Here is a 27,179-nt window from a genome sequence, read left to right as displayed (position 1 = left end):
TTAGTGCTGGCTCTGCTGGTGTCTGCTCAAGATAGAGCTCTGTGAGAAGCTCTTCCCACACTCTGGACACTCATAGGGCCTCTCCCCGGTGTGGATGCGCCGGTGGGTCACGAGGGTGGAGTTGTCCCTGAAGCCCTTCCCGCAGTCAGGGCAGCGGAAGGGCTGCTCGTCCGTGTGAATCCGCTGGTGCCTGACAAGATGAGAGCTGCTCTGAAACCTCTTCCCACATTGATCACATTCATAGGGCTTCTCCCCTGTGTGGCTCCTCATGTGGACAATCAGGTGGCATGTCTGGCTGAAGCTCTTCTCACACTCCCCACACTTGTAAGGCCTCTCCTCGGTGTGGCTCCTCAGGTGGACAGTCAAGCTGGATCTCTGGCTGAAGCTCTTCCCACACTCCTCACATATATAGGGCTTCTCCCCCGTGTGGATTCTCATGTGGCGCAGCAGGTTGCATCTCCGGCTGAAGCTCTTCCCACAATCCTCACATATATAGGGCCTCTCCCCCCCGTGTGGATTCTCATGTGGCACAGCAGGTTGCATCTCTGGCTAAAGCTCTTCCCACATTTCAAGCACTTGTGGGGTTTCTCCTTACACTGAAGCTGCTCATGGACCCCCAGCTCCAAGCTCCGGCCACCTCCCCGGCGCAGGGTGGGTCTTTCCTCCTCAGATCCCCGTGATCTGCATTTGCAGCCCCTCCTTGTGAGGGATCTCCGAAGTTTTTCCTCCCACTTGGATTCCTGTGCTGTGGAGCCACTCAAAACGGCCTCTTCCACGAGGTTCTGCTGTGGTGACCCAGCCTCCCTGCTCTCCATGCTCAGCTCCTGGTCTGGGGGAGGAAGGACAAGGAGAGGATGGGATTTGCCTCTGTGCCACAGGGAAGGGCAAGGAGATGCCCCCAGTGAGTCCCCAGCAGGACAGCTTTGGCAGCAGGGTTGTTCTGAAGCCGGGGGCCGTGCTGGGCTTGGAGATGGAGCAGGAGAGAGGGGGAAAGGGGCAGTGACTTCCTCCTCACCTGCCTGGGCCTCCCGGGCCATCTTCCTCTTCCTCATGGCCTCCTTCTCCTGCATGGGGGCAAGGTTTGGGAATGGGAAATCCTGGTTTGGGGGAAAACAAGGGCTGAGCGCGTTGGGTTTGATGGTCCCGCTGCCTCTCTTGGCTTGAAAAACAGGTGTCTGCTAAGGAAGGCAGAGCCTCCCTTAAAATTGAAAATGTAAACCCCTTCCCTCCAAATGACTATAATTTTGAAATTAAGGGGCACTCAGGGAAAGATATGGATATAGGAATAACAGTTCTTTGCTAGGAAAAATAAAATAAAAAATGCAGTAGAACAAAAAAACCACTGACAGAGTCAGAATCCAACCTGACACCCTGTTAGTCAGGTTGTTTGTTGCACTCCAATTAAATGGTGGCTGCCGTCCTCCTGGTGTGACAGATGTGGTTCTGTTGAAGCAGTGATCCTGCAGAATGGTGTAGTTTTCCTCCAAAGCTCCAGTGGTGGTGTAGATAGGTCTGGTCTTCCTCGGTGAATCCAGTGGAGAAGAAAAGCTGCTCCTCTGGGAATCCAGTGGGAAAAGCCTGACTGTGGTGTTCCAAATCTCTGATTATATGCAGGTAGGGATGCTTGGCTCCTCCCCCTGGGTGGGGCATCTCACAATGGGATGATGTAATTTTATCAGTCATGCAGTGAGGCTCAATGGCCCCTTAAAGGAAGATATCTCCCTGAAAGGGAGGATTGTCAATGGGGCTTAATGGCCCATTAACAGAAGATATCTCCCTGGAGTGGTTGTGGAAGAGGTAAAGAAAACTGCCCAGTTAACAGAAGATAAGATAACTGCCCCACCTCTACCAGATGGCAATAGAATACACACCCCCACCCACATCTTGCATTTCCAACCTCAGACACTCTCCATTGCTCTCAGTAGCCCAAAGTGTGATCCCAGTTGCTCCCTTTTAACAGCAGTATGATCCCAGTAACCTCCAGTACGATCCAAGTCATGTACCACCATTCCCAGTATGGTCCTAGTATAATCCTAGTTGCTTCCAATCCATCCCAGTATGGTCCCAGCTGCCTCCAGCTACATCAACACAATTGGCTGTGGACTCAGTGCTTTCAGTTTTGTTTGTGCTCACTGTAAAGAAGGTAGATTTATGTGCTGCAGGAAGCAGATATGGGTGCTAAGTTCTCTGCGGCACAGAGGAGCGTTTATACCCTAATTTTAGAAACCCTAAGTAGTGGAAATCTTACAGTTTCCGAAGCAGTTTTGAAATGGTTTGTTCACTGGGTAACTTTTCATTTCCCTCAGTTTATCCAGCAGAATCTTAATTCTGTCTCTGCCTGGGATAATATTGGAGCCTTGTTAACAGCTGAAGCGGAAAAGGGAGATGGGACGGTGTCTCAATTTTTCCCTGTTTTCCTGGTAATTTGGAAAGAAGTCCTGAAGAGGGATTTGAAAGGACAGCCAGAGCAAATCTCCCCTCCTGCGGCTTCCCCTACCCCTCTCCCCAAACCCTCTGCCCCTGAACTGAGAGAGAGAAGCGAGGCTTTCTGGCAATTTCAGGGTACCTGGCACTGCCACTGCTCCCCTGGCTTCCCACCTCTCTCCCATTACCCTGGCCCTGGCAGTTGTGCTCAGGCTGACAGAGAACCTTCCCTGAATCCCTCTAACCTTGCTCCTGTTACCCTGAAGTCCTGTTCTAACCTCCCCCATTACCAAAATGGCTGCGACCACAAGGTTGGCATTCAGGATACTGCTGACCACATGGCCAGAGCCCAAAATGGCAGCATCCACGTGTTTCAGCCCTCCCCCTACCCTTCTTCTCCCCACAATCCCTTTTGCCCACCTGTCCCCTCCCCCAACCCCATTCCGGTCCTACAACCCCTTCCTTCCCTTGGACTCTCCTCCCCTTGCCTTTGTGTCCCCGCCCCCCATTGCATCATGCTGTGACCCCGCCCCTGGTTCCCATGGTTGCCCCGCCCCCCTGCCTGTTCTCCATGCCCCCTTATCTGGGCCCCAAGAGGGTGGGGCCAAGGGTTGGGGAGGTGGGGCTGAGGGCTGGGGGGTGAGGCTGAAGGCTGGGGGGTGGGGCTGAGGGCTGGGGGGGTGGGGCCGATGGTTGGGGGCTGAGGCTGAGGGCTGGGGGGGTGGGTCCCTGCCCGATTCCCACGGGGGTGGGGCAGGGGGAGGGGATGTCCCTCCTCCCAGTTACCAAGGCGCTGGGGTGGGAGGGGCAGAGGCAGGGGGTGTACCCTCTCCCAGTCTCCATGGGGGTGGGGTGCAGGGTGTTTCCCTGCCTGCTTCCCAAGGCAGTGGGGCTGAGGGCTGGGGGGTGGTCCCCTGTCTGGTCCCACGGGGGTGGGGCTGAAGGGAGAAATCCTGGGGTCCAAAACAGGGAGGAAGAAGTCATCCCCTTGGTAGCCCCTGTTCAATACACAGGTGGTAGGGCTGGTCCTAGATCCTACCAGCCCTTCTCATATCACTCAAAATGTGAGTTATGTAAAAGTCAATTCGAATTTGGGACAAATAGTGAAATTTTTAGAAGCATGATGAGAGCTACATTAACATCCCTTGAATTTGTTCCTGCTGACATTGTAGATCTTTTCCAGTGCCTGCTTACCCAGTCAGAGTTCCATCTATGGGAAAGCTCCTGGAAGAGATCTCTCAGGGATCTTGTGGAAGAATTTAAGCAAACCCCTCAGGGTGCCAAAGATTTAGAGAATAATAACATTACCTATGAACATCTGTGCGGCAAAGGGGAGTGGGCTAAGCCTGAGGACCAAGCTCAGGTGCTGTCAAAATTCTTTCTAGATAAGATTTCAAAGGCTGCAAATAAGGCTTTTAACCAGCTACCAACTGCTGAAGCTAGTGGTAGTTTCCTTGACATTAAACAGCCTCCTTCAGAAAGTTTCTTGCAGTTTGTGGACTGGCTCCGTGCACAGGTTGAGAGACAAGTATGGGACTCCGAGACACAGATAGAGATAGTGAAAGAGATGGCACAGAGGAATGCCAATGAAGTCTGTAGCAGGGTGCTCCTGGGACTGCCTCTCAACCCCTCACCTACACTGGCAGAGATGATGGAAGCCTGTGCTAGGAAGGCAGAACTGTTTGCTGCGTGGGAGGTGTGGTCAAGGCCGACAAACCCAGAGACTGTGTCCGTTCTATCTCCAGGAGTGAGGAGGCAACCGATGTCACCAGAACAACTTCAACATGTCATTTGCTTCATATGCAAAAAAACAGGACTCTTTGCCCAGGACTGCCCCCAAAGCCAGCAACAAAAGCACCCTTCACACCAAAAAATGCCGATGCCAGCATGCACCCACCCCGCGCCACGACATAAATGCAGCAGGCTTCTCTGAAGGGGAAACCTCCCTCACAACAGAAAATGGGGAGGAAGGGAAGCGGGGTGCGGGAATACAAAATAACAATTTACAGGATAAAATCTGGTGGCCTCACAAGCGTTTCAAGCTTGTGTCCACCAAAGCTTTTGCTTTCAAGTCTACCCAGTGGACGGTCATTGGAGTGGACCTGCCAGAGGACTTGCAGAGCTTGACAAAAGATCGCACAAGATTGGACAGTGAGTACTTTGTTATTGGGGACACTGCACACACACCCATGGAGATTGAGGTGGCTCCCATGACCATCAAAGGGGACATACCTAACCTCATTCTCCTGGCGCCCTGTCCACAGCCACCCTTCTATTTGGCCAAGGGGCAAATCATCGCCCAGGCCATTCCTGTTCCACCAGAACAGGTGTATACTGGGCAGAAGTGGTTGGCGAGGACAAACCCATTATGGGTTGCAACCTAATGCGTGGAACAGAACATCTCCACGCGGAAGGGTTGCTTGACCCAGGGGCAGATGTGACAATCATACCTGAAAGGTTGTGGCCATCACATTAGGACTTGCAGCCCGTGGCTGGTCAAATCCAAGGTGTAGCAGGATTCACATTGGCAAAGATATCAGAGAGCATTGTGGAAATGGAGGGACCAGACGGAAAATTGGCCAGTGTCCGTCCATTTGTTACTAATTACAAAGCTCCCTTGTGGGGTAGAGACACCATGTCCCAGTGGGGGGTCAAATTGGTCATCCCTAAGACACCGCAGGATTTTTTTAAGCGGTCACTGTTGAGCTTCTTGTCCACAAGTTAACATGGCTGAAAAATGACCCAGTCTGGGTAAAACAGTGGCCACTCAGTGATGAAAAGATAGAGGCGCTCGAGGAGCTTGTGGCAGAACAATTGGCTAAAGGACTCATTGAAGTGACATCTAGCTGCTGGAATTCCCTGGTCTTCGTAATAAAAAAGCCAGGGAAGGATAAGTGGCGGCTTCTCCATGATTTAAGAGAAATAAACAAAAGAATTGTGGACATGGGGTCTCTCCAGCCAGGGATGCCCTCCCCAACGATGCTCCCCCAAAATTGGCAATTGGCTGTCCTAGACATCAAGGACTGTTTCTTCCATATTCCCCTACACCCAGAGGATGCACCACGGTTTGCCTTCTCGGTTCCCACCACCAACCGAAAAGCCCCAGTGAAACGCTACCACTGGAAAGTATTGCCACAGGGGATGAAATGCAGTCCATCCATCTGCCAGGGGTACGTGGCTTCATTGCTGTCCCCAGTGCACGCCCAGAAAAAAGAGGCAATCATCCTACACTACATGGATGATGTGCTTGTGTGTGCCCCCAATGACACAATACTCCAAGACGCACTTGACCTAGTGGTTAAAGTTTTAACCTCTGCTGGATTCCAGCTGCAGGAAAACAAGGTTCAGAGGATGCCACCTTGGAATTACCTGGGCTTGCAAATCACTGTGCAGACCATTGTTCCGCAGAAATTGGAAATTAAGACTGATCCCAAAACCCTAGCAGATCTCCATTCCTTGTGTCTTTGAACTGGGTCAGGCCTTGGCTGGGTCTCACCAACAAGGACCTAGCTCCCCTTCTCAATTTACTGAAGGGAGAGAAAGAGCTAGCCTCTCCCAGAGAACTGACCCCAGAGGCAAAAACTGCCCTCCAAAAAGTGCAGAAGGCTTTGGCTGAGAGGCAGGCTCATCGTTATAAGCCCGAATTGCCTTGCGAATTCATTGTTTTGGGGAAGTTACCACATATACACAGGTTGATATTCCAGTGGTTTGAAGTACAAAAGGATCCACTTCTAATCATAGAGTGGGTTTTCCTCTCCCATCAGCGATCCAAAACCATCACACAGCCACAGGAGCTGATAGTTCAGCTGATCTGGAAGGCCAGGTTAAGATTGCGTGAGCTGGCCGGTTGTGACTTTGAATGTATTCACCTTCCAGTCCACCTTGCTAAGGAGGTAAAGAGCTCTCCTGAGAGGCTGACCAAAAAGAGTTTCAACGACAGCCCCTCGGGCGATCCCGGCTGCAGACCCCACCTTTAGAGCACCCAGACCCGTAGCTGTGCCGATCCCCTCGGGTGATTCCCCCTGCAGACCCCACCTTTGGAGCACCCAGACCCGGAGCTGTGCCGAGTCCCCCGTCCTGCCCTGAGCTCCGTTCCCTTGGTAACCACAGCTCCGGCTGCTCAGGGGAACTCTCTAAAGGAATCACCTCATCAAAACACTAAAAGTTCAGTTAAAAGAAAGCCCTCTCCTTCCTAAAACTATGGGAGAAAGGCTATAGAAGATAAAAATCCAAAATGAATGGGATAAAGGGATTAGTCTATTTCCATTAAGAGAGGTTCTCATAGGAAGGGACAGACCAGAGTTTGTAAATGCTCCTTTGACTTCGTCTGAGGTCTGAAATTTTAAGAAATAAATAAAAGGGCTTTTTAGAGGATTCCATAGGCATAGCTCAACAATTAGACCAATTTTTAGGTCCAAACATTTATACTTGAGAAGAAATGCAGTCTGTAATGAAAATAATATTTTTCTCAAGAAGAAAGGTAATTAATCAGAGCAACTGAAATAAAAGCTTAGGAAAAAGATAATCCACGGGGACCCCCAGAGAAGACAAAATGTCAACTGTACCTCCTAAATAAAGTTAAAATATTGAGGAGGGGTGTAAACACATGAATAATTATCGTAATTACATAACCAAGGGAATAAATGAGACAGCATATCAAAGGCGAAATGCAAAAACAAAAGGTTTTTGAGGGACAGCTTTTAGAGGAGAAAGAAGAAACTCCAACTAAATAGATAAACAAACTTAAGAGAAATAGGAAAATGGTCCTAAGTAAGCGGAAGATCTGAAAATCTTTAAAGAGATGGGCACAGAGGAGGAATAGGGAGGTCATAAGCTCTAATTTTTTTTTTTTTTTTGAGGGACAAATACCATCTGGAGCCTGTGATAACTTTAAAAGTGGGTCCCCAAGAAGAAGAATTAGAATTTGTAATAGACACAGGGGCAGAGAGAACCTGCCTGTTATATGTTCCAAAAAGTTACAGTGTGAGCAAACATATAGTGAAAGTAACAAAAGCAAAAAGAGAAAGTTTTACATTTCTAGTCATTAAAGATGTGGTAATTGAGAGAAGAAACTAGAATTTGGATGGGAGATGTCTTATTGGTCCCAGGGGCAGGTAGCAATTTATTGGGAAGTGTCTTACAAGTGCAATTAAGAATAGGAGTTGTATCAGAAAATGGGAAAATGACAGCTAGAGTTTTAAAATTAGGCCAAGAAGATGAAGGAAAAAAAATCAACAAAGAAGTTTGGGCTAGAGAAGGAGATAGGAGAGGATTAAATATCAACCCCATAAGGGTTACAATTGAGAGAGAAGATTGTCCCATACTTGTACGTCAGTATCCTGTATCTTTAGAGGGACAGGAAGGTTTGAAGCCAGTAATAGAAGGACTAATAAAGGATGGGGCATTAGAACCTTGTATGTCTCCTCATAATATCCCTATTCCCCCAGTAAAGTCTGATGGGAGTTATAGACTAGTACAAGATTTAAGGGAGGTTAATAAAAGAACTCAGACTCACTACCCAGTGGTAAAATATCTTAGACACTTAATAAATAAAAGTAGCTGGAAACCCAACCATGAGAAAATTGCAAGAATTTTTTCCTTCTCCCTCCCTCTTCAAAGAGGGAGATCAGAAAATTACCTAGATTATTGAAATATTATAGATTATAGATTGAGGGATACACACAGGTAGAAAAATTTGTGTATGAAAAAAAATTGACAGAAGGAGATGATATAAAACAGACCAAAGAAGATATTGTTAAATTAAAAGAGTTAAGTTAAAACTAGCCTAAGTACTAGCTTTAAGCTTACCCTTGTTTGAAAAATCCTTTATCATTTATACATAAATACAGAAAATGGAGTAGCTAATAAAATTTTAATTCAGGAGTGAAGAAGAGTAAAAAATATCTGGTAGCTTATATATCAAAAGATGTTAGACCCAGTAAGCCACAGCTAGCCAGTATGTATTTAAGTTATAATAGCTACTGCAATCCTAGTAAAAGAAAGTTCTAAGCTTACTTTTAGAAGTAAATTAGTTAAGTTCACCTCGTACCATCTGAGGTGTGTTGAATCAAAAAAAAAAACAAAAACAAAAACAAACAAAAAAAAAAAAACAGGCAAGAAGGAAAGAAAGAGAGAAGTTGAAGTAGGGAGGTGGTTAGCAAACTCTGAGATGTTAGAATGTGAAGGGATGACATCTTGGTGCTAGAAGAGAGCAGGAGTGTGAATGGGGTTTTTTTGCATGAAAGGCAAGGAAGTTTCTCAACACATGGTTGTTTAGGGGGTTATTCAATGCCGAACTGGGGTCCAGAAAGGGTTTAGCAGGATGGACCCTCCTTGAAGAGAAAAGAGGATAAGTTGACTAGAGAAAGAAAAAGAACGTCAGGAGCACCTGGGGACGCCAAGTTTGGGGTTGTCAAGGCTAGGAGGTGTCTGCCCGCTCCCTACGAGCGGCGGGGTCTCGGGGGCTGCGGCAGGCACCGATCCATGGAGGTGACCCGGCGGCGGTGCTGGCAGCAGGGGACACACGGGTTTGCCGGGCAGGAGCGCGCTGGCTCCGTGGCGGAACTGCCGGGGGGGCTCCCAGACTGCCGGGGTCCCGAGTCCAGGATGGCAGCGTCGGCCCCGGTAAGGGGACTAGAGAGAGAGAAGGAAAGAGAAAGAGAGAGAAGAAGAGAGAGAGATGGGGAAAAAGAGACCCAAGGCAGCCCCCAGGGTCCCCATGCCCGTGGCTGCTCCCCCCTGCTCCGGCCCTGCAGCGAAGTGGCAGCACCGGGGGAAGGGCAAAGAACAGCATTGACAGCAAGGCCTGAAAAGATGGGGAGGGGGCTAGCACTAAAAGATAAAATCAAAGCAGAGATTGATGACTCTCCAAACCTCACAAAGTAGGTTGTTTTTCTTAAGTAAGAAGGGTTTTTTTTAGTTTTTTTCTTTTGTGTGTTTTGTTTGCTGTTAAAAATAAGTTGTTTTGTTTTTTTCTGAAGAATGGGTTTGTAAGGCTAAAACAATTAAATGCTGCCCAAAAAGTAAAAAGCAATAGATGTGATACATCTCGTGTTGAAATTGGTCAGGCTTTTCTTATTTAACTAACTGTAACTCAAAGAAAGAAGAATTTGCCTCTGCAGCTATTAGCACAGCTGGATAGAAGAAGAAGAGGCTGCTGTGGAGAAAGCTTTTAGCTAAACCCAGAAAGTTTAGAAGAAAAGCGAATGGTAGAAGTTAATGCAGTATTGTCTTTCTTTTATTTCTATGCTATTAGGAAGTCCTTTCCAGGTACTACTGAAGCAACAATCAGAATCATGGAAAGAGGGTGAATTCATGCCAACAGAATCAAAGGACTTGTGAAGAAACCTGAAGAATAGACTATCACACTTAAACCGGGTGATACCGAACTGACTTTCCAATGGGGACTGAATGGTAATAGTTTAGAAAAACCCAAACGATCCAAGAAATGTACAAAGAATAACACTGAAGTAAGAAGTAAGACAATGCTTATATCATTGGTTTCAAGCAGTACCTGAATAAAACATCTCCTTTGGGGAGGAATACTTCAGATAAAAAGATCAAGACTGTTTTTGTATTCTGACCTTAGCCTGTGAATTGTACAGGGGGGAAAGGGAATTACTATTTCCATTAGTAAACTTTATTTGATTCATTCCAATACTGGACATGCTAGCTGGGTTATGAGTAAATGCTTGAATTGTGGGAATAATTAGTATTGTGGTTCACAAAATTTATGCTCTTAGTGCAAAAAGTGTTAAAGTAATAACTTTGTTTTGTGGATGGGAATTATTAGTGCCTGTTGAATGAGAGATACCTGAGGAACGGTAAGAGACCACAGTTAAAGGGTGTCCAAAACAATTTGCCTAGAAACTAGTTAAGAGAAAGTGACAAGGAAATAGAGGGCAAGACCAGATTGGCCTCTGTATTTTGCCACTGAGAAGATCAAATACACCTGCTGTGGGTTGCAACCTCACAGGCATGGGAGGTGGGAGCCATAATGGAGCTCTGTTATTCCTGTTTCTGGCACTCATTTATTGTCCTTTCCCTTTCGAGATACCAGCAAGATGTGTCACAAATGCTACAGAAAGCATCACATGGAAAGAAACCAAAGTTCCTCTTTTATTACACACACCTATGTCAACAGCCACTGTTATAACCCATCCAAATTAAGAACCTGTAGGCAAAAAGGAGAAAATTATTAGATTACAAGAAACTTAGGAAAAAGTGGTGATAGATTTGGAATTGAATGTCCAAAAGGAGAGAGATGGATTTGTTTTACATTTAATCTTGAAGAGACAGTTCAAGATTTGGTAAAAAAACAAATAGTAAATATAAAGGTAAAACCAGCACAGCACTTTAACTCTGTATTGACCCCAAATTATCTATTGAGTCGTATTACAAGACTCCAAGCAGTTATGGAAATGATAGCAAATAAAGCCGCCCAGGCATTAGAGTTAATATCAAGTCAGCTAAGCCAAACGAAACCTGTAGTGTATCAGAATAGGTTGGCTTTAGACTATTTATTGGCAAAAGAAGGGGGTGTTTGTGGAAAGTTTAATATATCAGATTGTTGAAGATTGATGACCACAGAAAAGTCATTTTAGCAAAAGCAAAAGAAATCAAAGAGAAATATATATATATATATATATATGTGCATATAATAACCCAGGTACCAGTCCAAAATAATTAGAAAACAATGCTAAAACCTAGCTAGTGGGGTAATGTATTAGAAGAAATTAAGATCTTTCATTTTATGTGTTACAACTGTTTTTATATCTCTTCCTTGTGTAATCCCCTCTTTTATTTTGCCAGCATAGTCCAGAAGATGCAAGTAGATAAGAAATATTGCTCAAGCCAAATGATTTACAAAGAATAAGAGTGGGGATTGTGAAAAATGCATGTATTTTATGATTGGATTTTTGCAAATATTAAAAATAATATTATACGTGTTGTGTTAGAAAGTAATGCTGTATTAATTCTCTTAAGTACTGTGTTAAATATAGTTTTAGGTTATAAAAATTGTTAAAATAGAAACGATGCTATGTAGGATACTTTTTTAAAAAGAAAGGACTCGCAGTGAGATAGCAGCCCCAGGACACCTAAATCTTTCAGAGAAAAAGAATTTATTGCCCTCTTACCAGAAGAAACGAACTTCTTCCCGCCTCGAAGGCGCTGTTAGGATTTGGAGGAAGAAGTTGCCGATGACCAGACAGAATCCTGTATTTGAATGGAATTTATGCATCATGTATGAAGTGGATGAATATGCAACAGGCTATTGCTTTTAAGGGTTAATCCTTTGTTTACGGGTGTCCTTTTTCGGGCTCGTGCTGCCCAGAAAGAGGTACCCAGACGTCCGTAACTCTTTGTGTTTATTGTCTCATATTCTCCTAATTCAACTTGTCCAAATTATTATTACTCTAATTGTATTACTACTTTTATAACCATTTTGTTACTATTAAACTTTTAAAATTTTGAAAACAAGTGATTGGCGGTTTTAACTTCCCCCTTTGTCCCCCGTCCTGACCCTGATCCCGGTGCCACATGAGCGCTGATCCCGTTCAGAGCCTTTGCCCGGGGTGGAGGCGGTGACACCATGGCCACCCCCCAGCCCACACTGTCACCGGCTGCCCTTAGGGCATCGGCCTGGCCGTGGCCGTGCAGCTCACCAGGGACCCCCAGAAGCGACACCTGGGTGAGAGGGGTGTCCCCAAATGTCCGCAGGGCAGGGAGGGTGAGGGGGGACACACAGGGCGGGGAGGGGTGGATGTGGCGGATCTGTCGCGGGGCGCTGAGTCCCGGCTGGATGATAACAGGGCCGGGACAGAGCCCCCGTTGGAGCTCCGCAGAATCCCAGCTGCCAGGGGAGGTTCGGCGCAGAAACAAAAAGGCAGCAGCACGGGCCCTGGGGTGGAACCGGGGGAACTCTATTCGATGGTAAAACTCCCTGAGTCTGTAGCAGGCTCCATGGAATTGGCCAGGGCCCCAGGGAGGGCTGAGGCTTAAGGATAGGAATTGCTGAGTCACGGTGAGATAGCAAAATCGGCTCCTGTCTTCCACCTCTCGGACCCTAGCTTATCTCTGTAACCCCATAGGTCACTTTCCCCCAACCCCTACTATTGGACAAATTTGGATCCCTTTGTACCCTATAAAAAGGGGCTGGTTTAGCCCATTTGGCAGAAGAGCCGTCGCTGGAACCCTTCACAGACCACCCACTAAAAGCATCGCTGTGGAACACCAGGACCTTTCTTCTCCTCTCTCGTCTGCTTCCCCCAATAGCCTGCCAGGCACCTTAGCAAGCAAAGAGCTGGAATTCTAAGAGAGCTGATAACCACTAAAGAGCTGATATCCACTAAGCTTGCTTAAGGTAGCCATGGCTACGAGCAGCCTGGGTGTTTGGACTCTCTGTCCCCAGGAGGGACTGAGCTATCCAGCCCGTGCTGCTTTGCTCGGGGGCAAAACCTGCCCTGCGGGCTGAGGGGCAATACGAGTCCAGGATCCCAGGACCCTGAAGAGAGGGCAGACAATAGCTTATAAACAGGGGGGTCTCGGGGAGGATAAAATCTCTGTCTAATTGGGGGAACTGGGGGTGGAACACAAGGCAGGGAATACAATGTGTAAACCAATGAAGGATTTCAAGGGAGGAGAACAGCTTGAGTAAACTAATGGGGTTTCGAAGGATAAAAACTGACAGGGAAGTTTCTAAAGGGGACGGCAGGTTCGGGGAGGGATTGACATTTAATGGAAGGAGGAGTAAGGAAGGTTCTGGGGCAAAGGTAGGGGCAGGAGGGGTTAACAGCTGGGAAGGGGGGGACGTTTGAAACTTGGCAGGGAGTAGCTGGGTAACAAACAGAACTAAACTGAATAACGGGGAGGACAGTAAAGAGGGGTTGCAAAACCACAAATTACACAGAGAACCTGCCAAATTAAGAAAACACACTACAACAGATGGACATCCTGGGGGTGTCCTCAACTCCTTAAGGGACACATCAGGATTGTCCCCAGCAGGGGATTGCGGGATCCCTGATGGATTTTTGAGATCCCTGATGAATTTTGCGGGTTTTTGGGATCCATGATGAATTTCTGGGGTCGCAGTACTGGCCAGCATGCGGAACCTGTCATGATGGATTTGGGGCCGGGGCTCTCTAATGGAGTTTTTGGGATCCCTAGTGAATTTTTGGGAACCCTGATGAATTTTTGGGGTCACTGACTGATGTTTGGGGTTGCAGTCCTGGCCACCATGAGGGACCTGCTGCAGCCGGGGCCACTGGAGGTGGCAGCCAGGGCCACCCTTGGGGACAGCCTGTGGATCCTGTGGCTCAATGTCACCAGCAACAGTTCTGTGGCCGAGAGCCTGGGGGGACTTCCAGGGGGATGCGTGGACATCATGGGTCAGGAATTTTGGGGGGTTCTGGGGTGGTTTGAAGTGGGACCCATAGCACGGGGAGTGGACCCAAAATGGAGGGGGAAGGACTCAAAATCAAAGGGTGTCATGGGATGTCGTGGGGTGTCACAGGTGTCGTGGCATGAGTCCACCTGTGCCAGGGTGGGCGCAGACACTCAGTGCCAGGAACAGCCATGGGAACATCCTGAGGGAGACAGGGACACCCTGCAGGACACAAAGAGACCCTGCGGGACATGACCCCAAGACCTCGGGGACTTCAGCCCCACCAGGGGTGGGGGCAGGGACATAGGGAGAGGGACAGGGACACACAGAAGGGGACAGGGACACATGGGACAGGACAGGGACACACAGAGGGGTGACAGGGAGCCATGGTGGGGGATAGGGACCTACAGAGGGGAGGGACACGATGCAACCATGACACACATCAAGGGACAATGTTGCCACACCTGTGTGGATGCTGCCACCAGGACGCCTCTGGTAACACCCAGTGCAGGGCAACGTGACCCGCCAGGTGACACTGACCTTTTCCCCTGTCCCCAGCCTGCCCCCAGGGGCAGTTGAGGTCCCCTAAGTGCGGTGGCCCTGGGACACCCTGGTGGCTGTCACTTGCTTCCAGGCCACTTGTCACCAGCTGAACAATGTCTCCACCCATCTGCCCTGATAGGTGGTGACATTCAGCTCGGACACCGCGGTGGTGACAGCGGGGATGTGGTGGAAGGAACTGCATCAGGCAGCGCTTTGCCATGGCAAGATGAAGGTGCTGGTGGCACTGTAGTGGTGGCATTGACGCTGTCCCAGTTCATGTCCCCATGCATGTTTCCCATGTTCCCATCCATGTCTGTGTTCCGCCATGTCCCACATGGTCCTGTCTATGTCCATGTCCCCCCATGGCCCTACACATGTCATTGTCCTCCACATGTCCCCATGCATGCCTTAGTCCAATGCCTTTATTTCTACCCCAGTTTCAGGGCTTTGAAAGGAATGAACAGAAACCTTTTTGTTTCAAGGCAGAAAAAAAAAAAAGATTTATGTATCCGTCCTGGCAGAGCATCCACGTGCTTGGGTGGGTGGGAAGAACCTTTTTTGGAGGAGTTTCCACCCAACTGTCTCCAAAATTGGAAAATTGAGGGTTTTGCCCTAGTCCGTCCCCATTTGGCTGTAGAAGATGTCTGTGGGTCAGAGAGAATTAAAACGATGGATTTACGTTGGAGAAGACCTCCAAGACTATCCAGTGTTGTTAAGACCACCAGAAGATGCAAAAAGTGATTTTTTCTGGGGTCAGGAGTGGACAAATCAGCTCTACAAAATGCATTTTGGATGTTATTCTGTGGATGTGTGCAGGTGCCCAGAGGGAGACAGGAGGATGTGGAGCCCCCCAGCCAGGTGTCTTCCCAACATGGATCACCGGCACCACAGATCACCGGGGATCACTGGGGATCATCCAGAGTGGATCTCCCGTGGGGGATGGAGCTGGAGCAGCACACGAAGCTCTTCCTGCACTCAGGAGGACTCACAGGGCTGCCCTTAGTGGTGGCTCCGTTGATGGTGGGTCAAGGCTGAGCTGTGCCGGAATCTCTTCCCACACTCGGGACACTCATAGGGCGTCTCCCCGGTGTGGATGCGCCGGTGGCTGGTGAGGTGGGTGTTGCGCCTGAAGCCCTTCCCGCAGTCAGGGCAGCGGAAGGGCCTCTCGTCTGTGTGAATGCGCTGGTGCAGCAGGAGATGGGAGCTGGTGTGAAACCTCTGCCTGCATTGATCACACTCATAGGGCCTCTCTCCCGTGTGGGTGCGCCGGTGCTTGACGAGGGTGGAGTTGTCCTTGAAGCCCTTCCTGCAGTCAGGGCAGCGGAAGGGCCTCTCCTCTGAGTGAATGCGCTGGTGCTGGAGGAGATGAGAACTGGTCTGAAACCTCTTCCTGCATTTATCACACTCGTAGGGCTTCTCCCCAGTGTGGATCCTCTGGTGGACAGTCAGGTGGGAGCTCCTCCTGAAGCTCTTCTCACACTCAGGACACTCGTATGGCCGCACCTCTGTGTGGATTCTCCAATGGATGACGAGGTAGCATCTCTTACTAAAGTTCTTCCCACATTCTGAGCACTTGTGGGGCTTCTCCCCATCCTGAAGCTGCTCATCAACCCCCAGCTCCGAACTCCGGCCACCTCCCAGGCCCAGGGTGGGTCTTTCCTCCTCAGATCCCCGTGATCTGCGTCTGCAGCCGCTCCTTGTGAGGGATCTCCAAGGCTTTTCCTCCCCGTTGGATTCCTGTGCTGTGGAGCCGCACAAAACGGCCTCTTCCATGAGGTTCTGCTGTGGGGATTTGCCCTCCCTGCTCTCCATCCTCAGCGCCTGGTCTGGGGGAGGAAGGACAAGGAGAGGATGGGATTTGCCTCCGTGCCACAGGGAAGGGCAAGGAGATGCCCCCAGTGTGTCCCCAGCAGGACAGCTTTGGCAGCAGGGTTGTCCTGCAGCCGGGGGCCGTGCTGGGCTGGGAGATGGAGCAGGAGAGAGGGGGAAAGGGGCACTGACTTCCTCCTCACCTGCCTGGGGCTCCCCGGCCATCTTCCTTTTCCTCACGGCCTCTTCTTCCATCGGGCCAAGGTTGGGGAATGGGAAATCCTGGTTTGGGGGAAAACAAGGGCTGAACCCGTTGGGAATGATGGTCCCGCTGCCCAAGTGCAGCTGGAGAAGTCAGCGCCCCTTTCAGCCTCGGGGGGCCCGGAGCCCGCTCATCCCCAGCCTCCCCCACCCCTCCAGGCAGCCGGTTTGTCCCCCGGCTCCGGGATCGCCCCTCTGCGCTCTCCCCGCTCCGGGGCTCCCGCGTTCCCCCCCGGCTCTCCCGGGTATCCCCAAATCCGTGATCGCCCCTGTGCACGCCGGTACCGGGCGAACGTGAGACCCCCCCCCATGTTCCCTCCAGGGGAAATTTACTGTTCGAGTTTCGGGTACAGCAAGAACCAAACATCCCCTGACCCACAAAAATCCCTCCCGAAAACCCCCCGGTGGATCCGGGCGAACTCCCCCATCTCGCTCACCCGCGGCTCCTGGAGGGGGCGATGCAGCAGGAGCCGGGGGAGCTTCGGCCTGAGCGGCGGGAGAAGGCGACGGGGAAACCAACGTGGTTCTGCTGCTCCTCTTCCTTCCACTCCTCCTTTTCCTCCTCTTTCCCTCCTCTTTCTCCCACTTTTCTGTCGCTCCCAACCCGGCCCGAGCAGTGCCGAGCCCCAGAAACAGCCGCGCTCTGCCCTGGGCGGGTTCCGAAACAGCCGCGCCTCGCGCGGCAGTGGGAGTGATCCTGGGAGCACCGGGTACGGATCCTGAGATCAGCGGGAAGGAACTGGGAGCGCTCTCCCTGCCAGTCCCGCTCTTACTGGGAGCACTGGGAGGGAACTGGGAGCAAACAGCGCCCGGAGGCGGCTGCAGCCGGCGGTGGGCGGGGCCACGATAGAAGGCGTGGTTATGCAAATACGAGATAGATCGCGCGCTGGGATTGGTGGGCGGGAGCAGCGCGGGGTTTGTTCGGTTATGTGAGGGCCGCCGCGGCCGGACCGATGGCGGCGGCGTCCGGTGAGAAGGGACAGGGAGGGGGAATGGGAACAAGGAGCGGGAATGGGGACCGGGATTGGGGACGGGGACCGGGATTGGGGACGGGGACCGGGAACGGGAGTGGGGAGACGGACCGGGAATGGGACCAAGAATGAAGATAGGGACCGAGAATGGGTCCAAGAATGGTACCGGGGAAGGGGATAGGGACCAGGAAGGGGACCAGAGATGGGGACAGGGTCCGCAAATGGAGACAAGGACCAGGGAAGAGAATATGGGAATGGCACGTGGAACACGGAAACAGCAACCGCAGAGAGAATATGGGCTCCAAAGTGTCCAAGTGAAACCCAGCAGGGGCTGTGAGCTCTGCAGCTGGGCCTCCCCTGGGCTGCTGCGGCCCGGGGCCCAAAGGCGGGAGCTGCAGCCTCGCTCCTGGCTCAAGAACAGGAGCCTCCTCCAGGCCCATGGCCCCTGCATGGCCCCAGCATGAGGGAGGGCTCTGAGGCACAGCGGCTGCTGGCAGGAGGGGCTGCTCCGGCCAGCTGGGGGCCTCTGAGAAATGCCCAAAGCCTTGTGCTCTCTGCAGCTGGCCAAGGACAGCAGCAGGGCTGAACGGTTCGTGTGGCACAGCCAGCCCGAGCTGTGCAGCCCTCAGGGCCCCACGCGAGAGGCGGCCCTCAGGAATGGCACTGGGAATAGCACCGGGAGTACGGGACAGGGACAGGGAATGGGACTGGGAATGGAGACAGAGACTGGGAATGTGGACAGTGATAGGGAATGGGACTGGAGAATGGGGACAGGGACTGGAAATACTGGGGTGGGACCAGGAATGGGACCAGAAATGGGTACAGGGACAGTAATATGGAACCAGGACCGGGAATGGGGACAGGGACTGGGAATACAGGAGAGAGACCAGGAAGAGGATCATAATTCAGACTATGGGAACAGGACAGGGAATATGGAAACAGCAAACAGAGAGAGAATATGAGATGGGAATTAGGAAGATAGGACCAGGATGGGAAATGAGAATACGAGAACAGAACTGGGGATGGGAATATGGGAACGGGATAGGGAATATAGACATAAAAAATGCAGGAAATAGCATCGGGACCGGAAATACGGGAACAGAAACAGGACAGGGAATATGGGACTGGGAATATGGGACAGGGACAGGAAATGAGACAGGGAGTGGGATCCGGGACGGGACCGGCAGTGTGGTGACACGGTGTTGTGGGTTCAGTGTTGGCTAAATGCTCATGTACTCTCTAGAATTATTTACTTATTTTTTGTTGCGAGACAGGATTAGAAGAAAGGTAAAGTAGGGTTAAAACTTTAACAGGGTATAATGAAAACTTTAGTAATAGAACTAAAAGAAAAAATAGAGCATAAAACTTTTAAAACACTTCTCCTCCTCTCCCCACAACTTTTTATCTTTCCCGCTGATGATGTCCAGAGATGAATTTGTTAGTCAGTTTACTTCTACTAAAATAAACTTTCATCAGTTTTCTTAGGCAGAGGAGTCTTTCTTGCCTTGGCTATGGAGATTTCTCTACAAGAAACAGTGTTCTTGTGGCTTCAATCTAAACGAATAGCAGCCGCTTGGGAATTTGCATTCGTGAAGTCCTTCTCATCTTTTGCAGCCTTCCCACAGCTGTGGTTTTGGGCTATGTTAACTTATTGGGGTGCCATTTTTAAGGATGAACTGTTAAAAAACAAAGGTTCTTTTTATGTATCTCTGAAATCATCTTCATCTCTGAGAACAGAGGTTTTCTTCTTTCCTGGGAGCAAAGGGGCTTCATTACTTTTGTCTCTCTCTGTTCAAGCTTCTCATCAGGATTGCAGCTCCTTTAACAGCTGCTCACTTTAGCATTGGTGCCTCTGTTCATGATGGTAATTAAAACACTATATCCTTCTAAAGCATTTTAATGAGTTACAGGGAAAAAGAGTCTGATGTATCAATTGCATTCTTCTCTATAGCCTTATGGGAGGATTTCAGCCTAAGACTAATGCATTTCTTCATTTTTTCTCTATCTGGGACTTGAATCCTTTTTTACTGCCTTTGGTGTCTTTCTGTTGTCTTCTATATGTCTATCTATATGTCTTTTTCTCTCCCTTGAGAGAGGATTGAAGGTCTGTAAGTTTCATTTGTGCAGTGGAGTTGATGTTACCCAGGCATTGCATCATTGTTGCTGTTGGTTCTATGATTCCTGTCCGGCAGTGGTTGGAGCAGTTGTAGTGCATTATTTCAGGCTGCCCTGAGGGGGCTGTGTCAGGATCTCAGGAGGGCCTGGCCTAGAACAGCAGCACGCCACGGGCCGCTGGCTTCCCCTCCCTCTGCTCAGCAGTTTCTGGTGAAATTCAGCTGAGACGTAGGCCAGCCGTGTTAGCATTCAGAAACACATAATCACATGAGCGATTATATGCGGTGCTTTTTATTGAAGAGCTCTGGGAATCGGGGTAGTTTCCACCCAAATCTGATTCCAGCCATACATTCGAGGTGAACATGTTTTATACTCTATCATTACATAACTTTCATGTTAATTATTAAACTTATATTGTTCTATTGTATACACAGATTTCAGCTAAACATAGCCCCCTTTAAATTTCCAACATAGTTTCTCACGATTCTTCTTATGGTTATATAATAATTATATTTAATTACTAAACAGTCATCACATCTAACAATTATATCTTTTATCATACTGCTTACGCAGGTGCACTGATCTGAGAAAACACAAAGCCTAATATTTTCAAAGACTATTTTTAACATTTTCCAGGGCTCCACTATCAGCCTGGCCACGCTGGAGGGGAGGTTGGGATCTGGGTAGCCAGGCTGGAACACAGCAGCAGCATGCCAGGGGCTGATGGCTTTCACTGCCCTGCCTGGTGGTTGAGGACAAAGTTCAACAGTGGCAGAATCTTTGCCAAGCTGCCAAAAATCCAGTGGTGGAGCCGGCACAGCTCTGCAACTGTGGGTGGGGCTCAGCAATTGTTGCCGCCACTTGGGGCACAGCGCTTGGGGTGTGGCGTCCCAGGTCGAGGACGCCTTGGTGGCAGCACCTTTGCCACACGGACCAAGCACATGCACACACCAATGTGGTGGATGGTGAAATGGCCTTTATTAACGGTTTCACGGGGTAATTTATAGCAGGGTTAGCGGTAAAGTAATGGTAAAAGGGGAGGGGTTCCACCTGAGCGTAACATCACAATATTTTGAGCCTAACATCGCGATATCTTCCCACATTTCCCCCCACTTTTATGACCAGCTAAAAACATAGAAAATGCTAAGGTTAAAACTAACAAGTGGGTAACTGGCAAAATGCACCAAACTTGAACAATGTAACACAACCACAACAAACTTGTAACTGTAAATGTTTAACAAACCAAAAGCTAACTATCTCTAACTGGTTTTTCTAAAAAAACAACACGAACTTGTTTAAAATATAAGGCGATCAGGCATGGGGGCTGACTGAACCATGACTTTGGATATTTTCGCAGGACCTCCTCAGTTTTTTGGTTGACACCATAGCACCGAATTATCCTCCCAGAGTCTGCAACCTGTTTGACCTTAAAACTAGAGAGATTTGGAGAGCTTATGTCCAGACCCATGTTCTCTCCAAAACGCCCTTTGAACCTTTGATGCAGGAAAAACTCCGGGTTGATTGGCATTCCATGCAAGTAGAGCCAGAACGTGGCCAGAGTTCGAACTCTACTTGATGGATACCACTTAAAACAAGACTTTTAAAAACAACATTTATGTGAACCATGACTGATAACATTTTTGTTGAGCTTTTTTCCCCCAGTCCTTCTCTGCGCCGGCCTCTCCTTTAGTTTGGTCACTGAGTTCTTTCACGACCCTAGGATGGTCTGCCATCGGGCTGCTTGATGATTCGTCGCAGCCTTTAGGAAGAAACGTGCTGCGGGGCTGTCTGAGGATTCAGTCCTGCAAAACAAACTTTACAAATTTCATTAGTTTTTGCCCTGAAGGTCCAGTTTTATCGACTTAAGCGGGCACCATTTGATTTTACTATTTTTCTTGATGGCTGCGTACCCTTGCCCTGTGAGTACCAGCCTCCAACCCTGTTCCCATTCCCCTAGTTCATTTTTAATTATGACCTGTGGGCCTTCCTCTAGTGCTCGCATGGCCCAGGGTCACAATGTTAAGGTGTTCTTCTGGCCAGAAAGATCTGTTCACTGTATAGTTTGCTAAACAGTAGGCTGCTGCAGCAATTTGTGAAGGAAGGTACTCCAGAGGAGGATCAACTTGAAGGAGACTCAGCTCTGCAAGATACCTTGCAAAGTTCTCTGTCCTCATACAGATTCCACATCTCTGAATATACTGAAGGAGGAACTGGTTGACGGTTGGGGCTGTTAGGTCAAAACCCAGCACTTTGAGAAGCAAGTGTTCCGTTCTTAGCAGCTGCTTCTTTGTGTAGGTATCATCTGTTATATAGACAAATTCATCCACATCTGGTGGGTAGATCTCTTCATACTTTGCAGCCAGAAGAATTGCTGCTGTTCCCACAAGCTGTAACTTCCCTCTGAGAGCAGACATGCAGGAAAGAAACCTGTCCAGGAAGTTCACTGCCAAGTACAAAGTCTCTGTCCAAAGTTTATACTCTTCCCCTACCTCCTCCAGCCAGTCTACCAGGATAGCATGCATTCCTGTTGTGATATCTGGCTGCTTCTTCATGTAGTAGGGCTTAGGCCTAAATCTTACTTCTGCCTCTGGGAGGTACTAATGAATGTCTTCTGCATACTCTCCCACAGCCAGAGTTACAACATCTTCCACTACCATAGGAGAGCCTGAACTCAGATCCAGCAGCCAATGAATACTGGATGTCATTGCACTGGTATCCAGTTCACAGTGGCTTAATTCCAGCTCTTCAGACACTTGGCAGCTGTAGTTTTCTTTATCTTCTGAATCATCTATGTAGACAGCAAAACCTTGCTTTGATGCAGCACTGATGATGCAGTTGGGCACTTCATCTTTTCTACATGAAGTGATGGTGTTTTCAAAGGCAGAGAAGCGCTTGATAACAGCAGCACCCTGGCTGCCGGGCCGCTGCTGCTGCTGCCCATTCTCCGTCAGCACCCTCAGCACGACCCGGCCACTGCTGCTGCGGAGGGCGGCGGGGCAGGACTCCCGCCATCCCGCAGAGCTCTTCTCTCCGGTGCGATGCATCGCCCCGACATCGGTACCGCACTGCCCGGCTCCGCTCGCCACCAGCCCACGGAAGGGTCCGGCCGCCCCGCGCCGCCCAGGCTGCCCGCCGGCGCTGCGTAGGCATGGCTGCTGGAGGGGGCGGTTGTTGGCCGCGGCCGGTTGGGAGCCCGGCAGCTCAACCCCTGGCACGCCGCCCTGCCAGCCCCGCCGGCCGCGGATCCCCATGGTGACCCCCTCCTTCTAGGGCTCATCACCCTGCGGTGCATAAGGCGGAGGCCTCGCCCAGGCTCCCTCGGACTCCGAGTCAACAGCGGCGCCCAGGGCCTCTGAATCAACGGCGGCGCCCCATGCCTCCGAGTCAACGGCAGCACCCAGGGCCTCCGAGTCAACGGCATCACCCAGGGCCTCCGAGTCAACGGCGGCACCTCGCGCTTCCTCTAGCAGCCCGTCCCAAAAATGACCACTTTTTCCCCGTAGTCGGGGTGCCTGGGCTCAGGAGCTGCAAAGAGCGCTCCTGCGGCTGCGAATCCCCACACTCGGCAAACTCATGATCGCCCGCAGTCTGCGCGGCCACCGCCATACCCTGCCGGGGCCCCGCCTGCAAACATTCCTGTGTGGTTTTCTACTTTCCCCACTCCTGCTGAACGTGCTGAACCTTTTTCAGAGCCTGCATGACCCTGACAGAGAGAAGATCTCATCAGCTCCTTTCAGAAATAATAATTTCTAGGGGTGACTTCTTCCTTCTTCACTAAATATCAATCACGGCAAACACAAATGGGAACCAGTGCGGGGCAAGAGAAGTCACAGGAGGGAGAGGGGGATCTGGAACAGGGGACATCAGGAACTAGGATAGGGGGACATGGTGACAGTTCCAGGGCAGGAGGTCCTTGATCAGCTGCCTTAAACCTCTGCCAGGGTCTCCCAGTGCAGCCAGAGCCACTTGGCCTGGGCTGCCCAAAGCCCTGAGCAACCCCCAAATTCCTCCCAGGAGTGCTCAACTCCCTTGAAACCACCATCGCCCAAATCACCAGAAGATCCCCCTAATGTCTCCAACCTTGTCTAAGTTCAATGTCTTTCTTTTTACACTGGTTTTGTGTGTTTGGAAAGGACAAAGAGAAATGAAAAGAAAATCCAGCCCACAGGAAGCCAGGAGGATGTGGAGCCCCTCCCAGGCAGGTGTCTTCCCAACACGGATCACCGGCACCAAGGATCACCAGGGCTCTGCCCTCCCGGGCTCACTGGGGATCATCCAGCGCAGATCCTCCCGTGGGGGATGGAGCTGGAGCAGCGCAGGAAGCTCTTCCCACACTCGTGGCACTCCCAGGGCTGCCCTTAGTGCTGGCTCCGTTGGTGTCTGGTCAAGGTAGAGCTCTGGGAGAAGCTCTTCCCACACTGCGCACACTTGTAGGGCCTCTCCCCAGTGTGGATGCGCCAGTGGCTGATGAGAGCAGCATTCTGCTTGAAGCCCTTCGCACAGTCAGGGCAGCGGAAGGGTTTCTCATCAGTGTGAATGTGCTGGTGCAGGAGGAGAGAGGAGGTTGTCTGAAATCTCTTCTTGCATTGATCACACTCGTAGGGCCTCTATCCAGTGTGGCTCCTCTGGTGCACGATCAGGCTTGAGCTTATACTGAAGCTCTTCCTGCACTGCCCACACTCATATGTTTTTTCCCCCGTGTGGCTCCTCTGGTGGACAATCAGCTGGCAGCTCCTGGAGAAGCTCTTCCCACACTCAGAAGACTCATAGGGCCTCTCCCCAGTGTGGATGCACCGGTGCTTGATGAGGTTGGAGTTGACCTTGAAGCCCCTCCCACAGTCGGGGCAGTGGAATGGCCTCTCCTCTGTGTGTGAGCGCTGGTGCACGAGGAGAAGGGAGCTGGTCTGAAACCTCTTCTTGCATTTATCACACTCATAGGCCCTCTCCCCAGTGTGCGTCCTCCAGTGGGAAATAAGGTGGGAGCTCCTGCTGAAGCTATTTCCACACTGCCCACACTCATAGGGCTTCTCTCCGGTGTGGATGCGCTGGTGGACAATCAGGTGAGAGCTGGTGTTGAAGCTCTTCCCACACTCGTAGGGCCGTTCCCCGGTGTGGATTCTGCAGTGGCGGATCAGGGAGGATCTCCACCTGAAGATCTTCCCACATTCTGAGCACTTGTGGGGCTTCTCCCCATCCTGAAGCTGCTCATCAACCCCCAGCTCCAAGCTCCGGCCGCTTCCCAGGCCCAGGGTGGGTCTTTCCTCCTCAGATCCCCGTGATCTGCGTTTGCAGCCCCTCCTCGTGAGGGATCTCCTCCCTATTCGGTTCCTGTGCTGTGGAGCTGCTCAAAACAGCCTCTTCCACGAGGTTCTGCTGTGGGGATTTGTCCTCCCTGCTCTCCATCCTCAGCTCCTGGTCTGGGGGAGGAAGGACAAGGAGAGGATGGGATTTGCCTCTGTGCCACAGGGAAGGGCAAGGAGATGCCCCCAGTTTGTCCCCAGCAGGACAGCTTTGGCAGCAGGGTTGTCCTGCAGCCGGGGGCCGTGCTGGGCTGGGAGATGGAGCAGGAGAGAGGGGGAAAGGGGCACTGACTTCCTCCTCACCTGCCTGGGGCTCCTGGGCCATCTTCCTCTTCCTTGCAGCCTCCTCCTTTTCCATCCTGCCAAGGTTTGGGAATAGCAAATCCTGGTTTGGGGGGAAAACAAGGCTTACTGAGTTGCGTTTGATGGTCCCGCTGCCCAAGTGCAGCTGGAGAAGTCAGCGCCCCTTTCAGCCTCGGGGGGCCCGGAGCCCGCTCATGCCCAGCCTCCCCCACCCCTCCAGGCTGCGGGAGGTGCCCGGGCTCCGGGATCGCCCCTCTGCGCTCTCCCTGCTCCGGGGCTCCTGTGTTCTCCCCGGCTCTTCCGGGGATCCCCAAACCCGAGATCGCCCCTGTGCCCGCCAGTACCGGGCGATCGCCCCCTGAGACCCCCCAAGATCCCTCCAGGACCATTTCCAGCTCGGCTTTGAGGTCCTGCCCCACAAAAAACTCTCCCAGAGACTCCCCCGATGCATCTGGGGCGAGCTCCCCGTCCCCGCTCACCAGCGGTTTCCGGGGGTGCGAGCCGGTGGATCCGGGGGAGCTGCGGCTGGAGCGGGGTTGGGGCTGTTCCTCCTGCTGCTTCTCCTCTTTGTCCCTCGTCTTCCTCCTGCCCCTGCTCCTCCTTCTCTCCCTCCTCCTCCCCCCACTCCTCCGCTCCCAGACAGATCTGGGCAGTGCCGACCCCCAAAATCAGCCGCGCTCTGCCCTGGAGGGGGTTCGTAAGCGGTCCCGTCCCGCGCAGCACTGGGAACGATACTGGGAGCACTGGGAGGGATCCTGAGAGCAGCGGCAGCGATGCTGGGAGCAGCGGGCGGGAACTGGGAGCGCTTTCCGTGCCAGTCCCGCTCTTACTGGGAACACTTGGAGGAAACTGGGAGCAAACAGCGCCCGGACGCGGCTGCAGCCGGCGGCCAGCGTGGAGGGCGTGGCCATGCAAATACAGGAGCGATCGCGCGCTGGGATTGGTGGGCGGGAGCAGCGCGGGGTTTGTCGGTTATGTGAGGGCCGGGGGGATCCAGAGCGATCCTCTCAGCAGCACTGGGAGGATGAACGAGTCTCAAGCAAACACAAGTTCGAACAATTCTAGCCTTTTCTTCCATCTCCCCTAGGCTGAATAGCAGTCATTATCATCTACAACCCTAAACTCACCCTCCTCAACTTCTACCTGTACACTGTAATAACTGCAACTGGTTTCCTCACCCTAAACACAATCAAAGTCCTAAAGCTATCTACCCTAATAACTGCATGGACCAAAATTCCATCCCTGAACGCAATGCTGCTTCTAACCCTGCTCTCCCTTGCAGGACTCCCTCCCCTGACAGGATTCCTGCCTAAATGACTTATCATTCAAGAACTGACTAAGCAAGACATAGCCCCAGCAGCCACACTTATCTCCCTCCTTTCCCTGCTAAGCCTATTCTTTTACCTTCATCTCACATACTGCACAACAATTACACTCCCCCCGCACACCACAAACCACATAAAACAATGATGTACTAGCAACCCAACCAGCATTACCAGAGCATCTGGTGAGAGGGGACCAGGACCAGGAATGGGGACAGAGACCAGGAATGGGGACCAGGAATGGCGACATGGGCAAGAAATAAGGACAGGGACCGCGAAAGGGGACATGGACCAGCAAAGGGAAAAGGGTCCCTGAATACTGGACAGGGACCAGGATTGGGGACAGGGACCAGGAATACAGGAGAGGGACTGGGATTAGGATCAGGAATCAGAAAATGGGAACGGGACAGGAAATATAGAAATGGGAAGGCAGGACTGGGAGCGGGAGATGGAATAGGAAAAGGGGAACAGGACAGTGAGTATGAGACTGGGAATACAGGAGTGGCAACCAGATAGAGAATATTGGACAGGGACAAGTATTGAGACCAGGAATGGGATCCGGACTCAGATGAGAGCAGGCTGGAGTTTGGTGATAAGGAAATGGGTGGGGGCAACCTCAGGGAGAGGGGATCCTGGAAGGCAGACACCAGGAACCAGGATGGGAGGACATGGGGACACTTACTCAGCATCCCCCCTCAGCCCATTCTTGTCTAAGTTCAGTGTCTTTATTTTTAACCCAGGATTTGGG

General features: G+C 51.0%; 1 protein-coding gene and 1 pseudogene across 1 annotated transcript; both read right to left on the bottom strand.

The window, feature by feature from the left end:
- On the bottom strand, positions 1-25,164 carry LOC139605292 (zinc finger protein 585A-like). The gene is given in 8 exon segments (XM_071456655.1): positions 1-507; positions 510-590; positions 14,270-14,286; positions 15,367-16,176; positions 16,363-16,441; positions 16,858-17,139; positions 23,787-24,850; positions 25,110-25,164. Coding segments are annotated over 8 exon segments (2,895 nt in total).
- LOC139605269 (cyclin-A1 pseudogene) lies at positions 21,471-22,757 on the bottom strand (annotated as a pseudogene).
- Positions 25,165-27,179: the final 2,015 nt, after the last annotated feature.

The sequence above is a fragment of the Agelaius tricolor genome, unplaced genomic scaffold (assembly GCF_023055355.1).
Source record: "Agelaius tricolor isolate 1412-34295 unplaced genomic scaffold, bAgeTri1.0.p SCAF_63, whole genome shotgun sequence".
Lineage (NCBI taxonomy): Eukaryota > Metazoa > Chordata > Aves > Passeriformes > Icteridae > Agelaius > Agelaius tricolor.
This window is presented reverse-complemented; position numbering and strand designations above follow the sequence as displayed.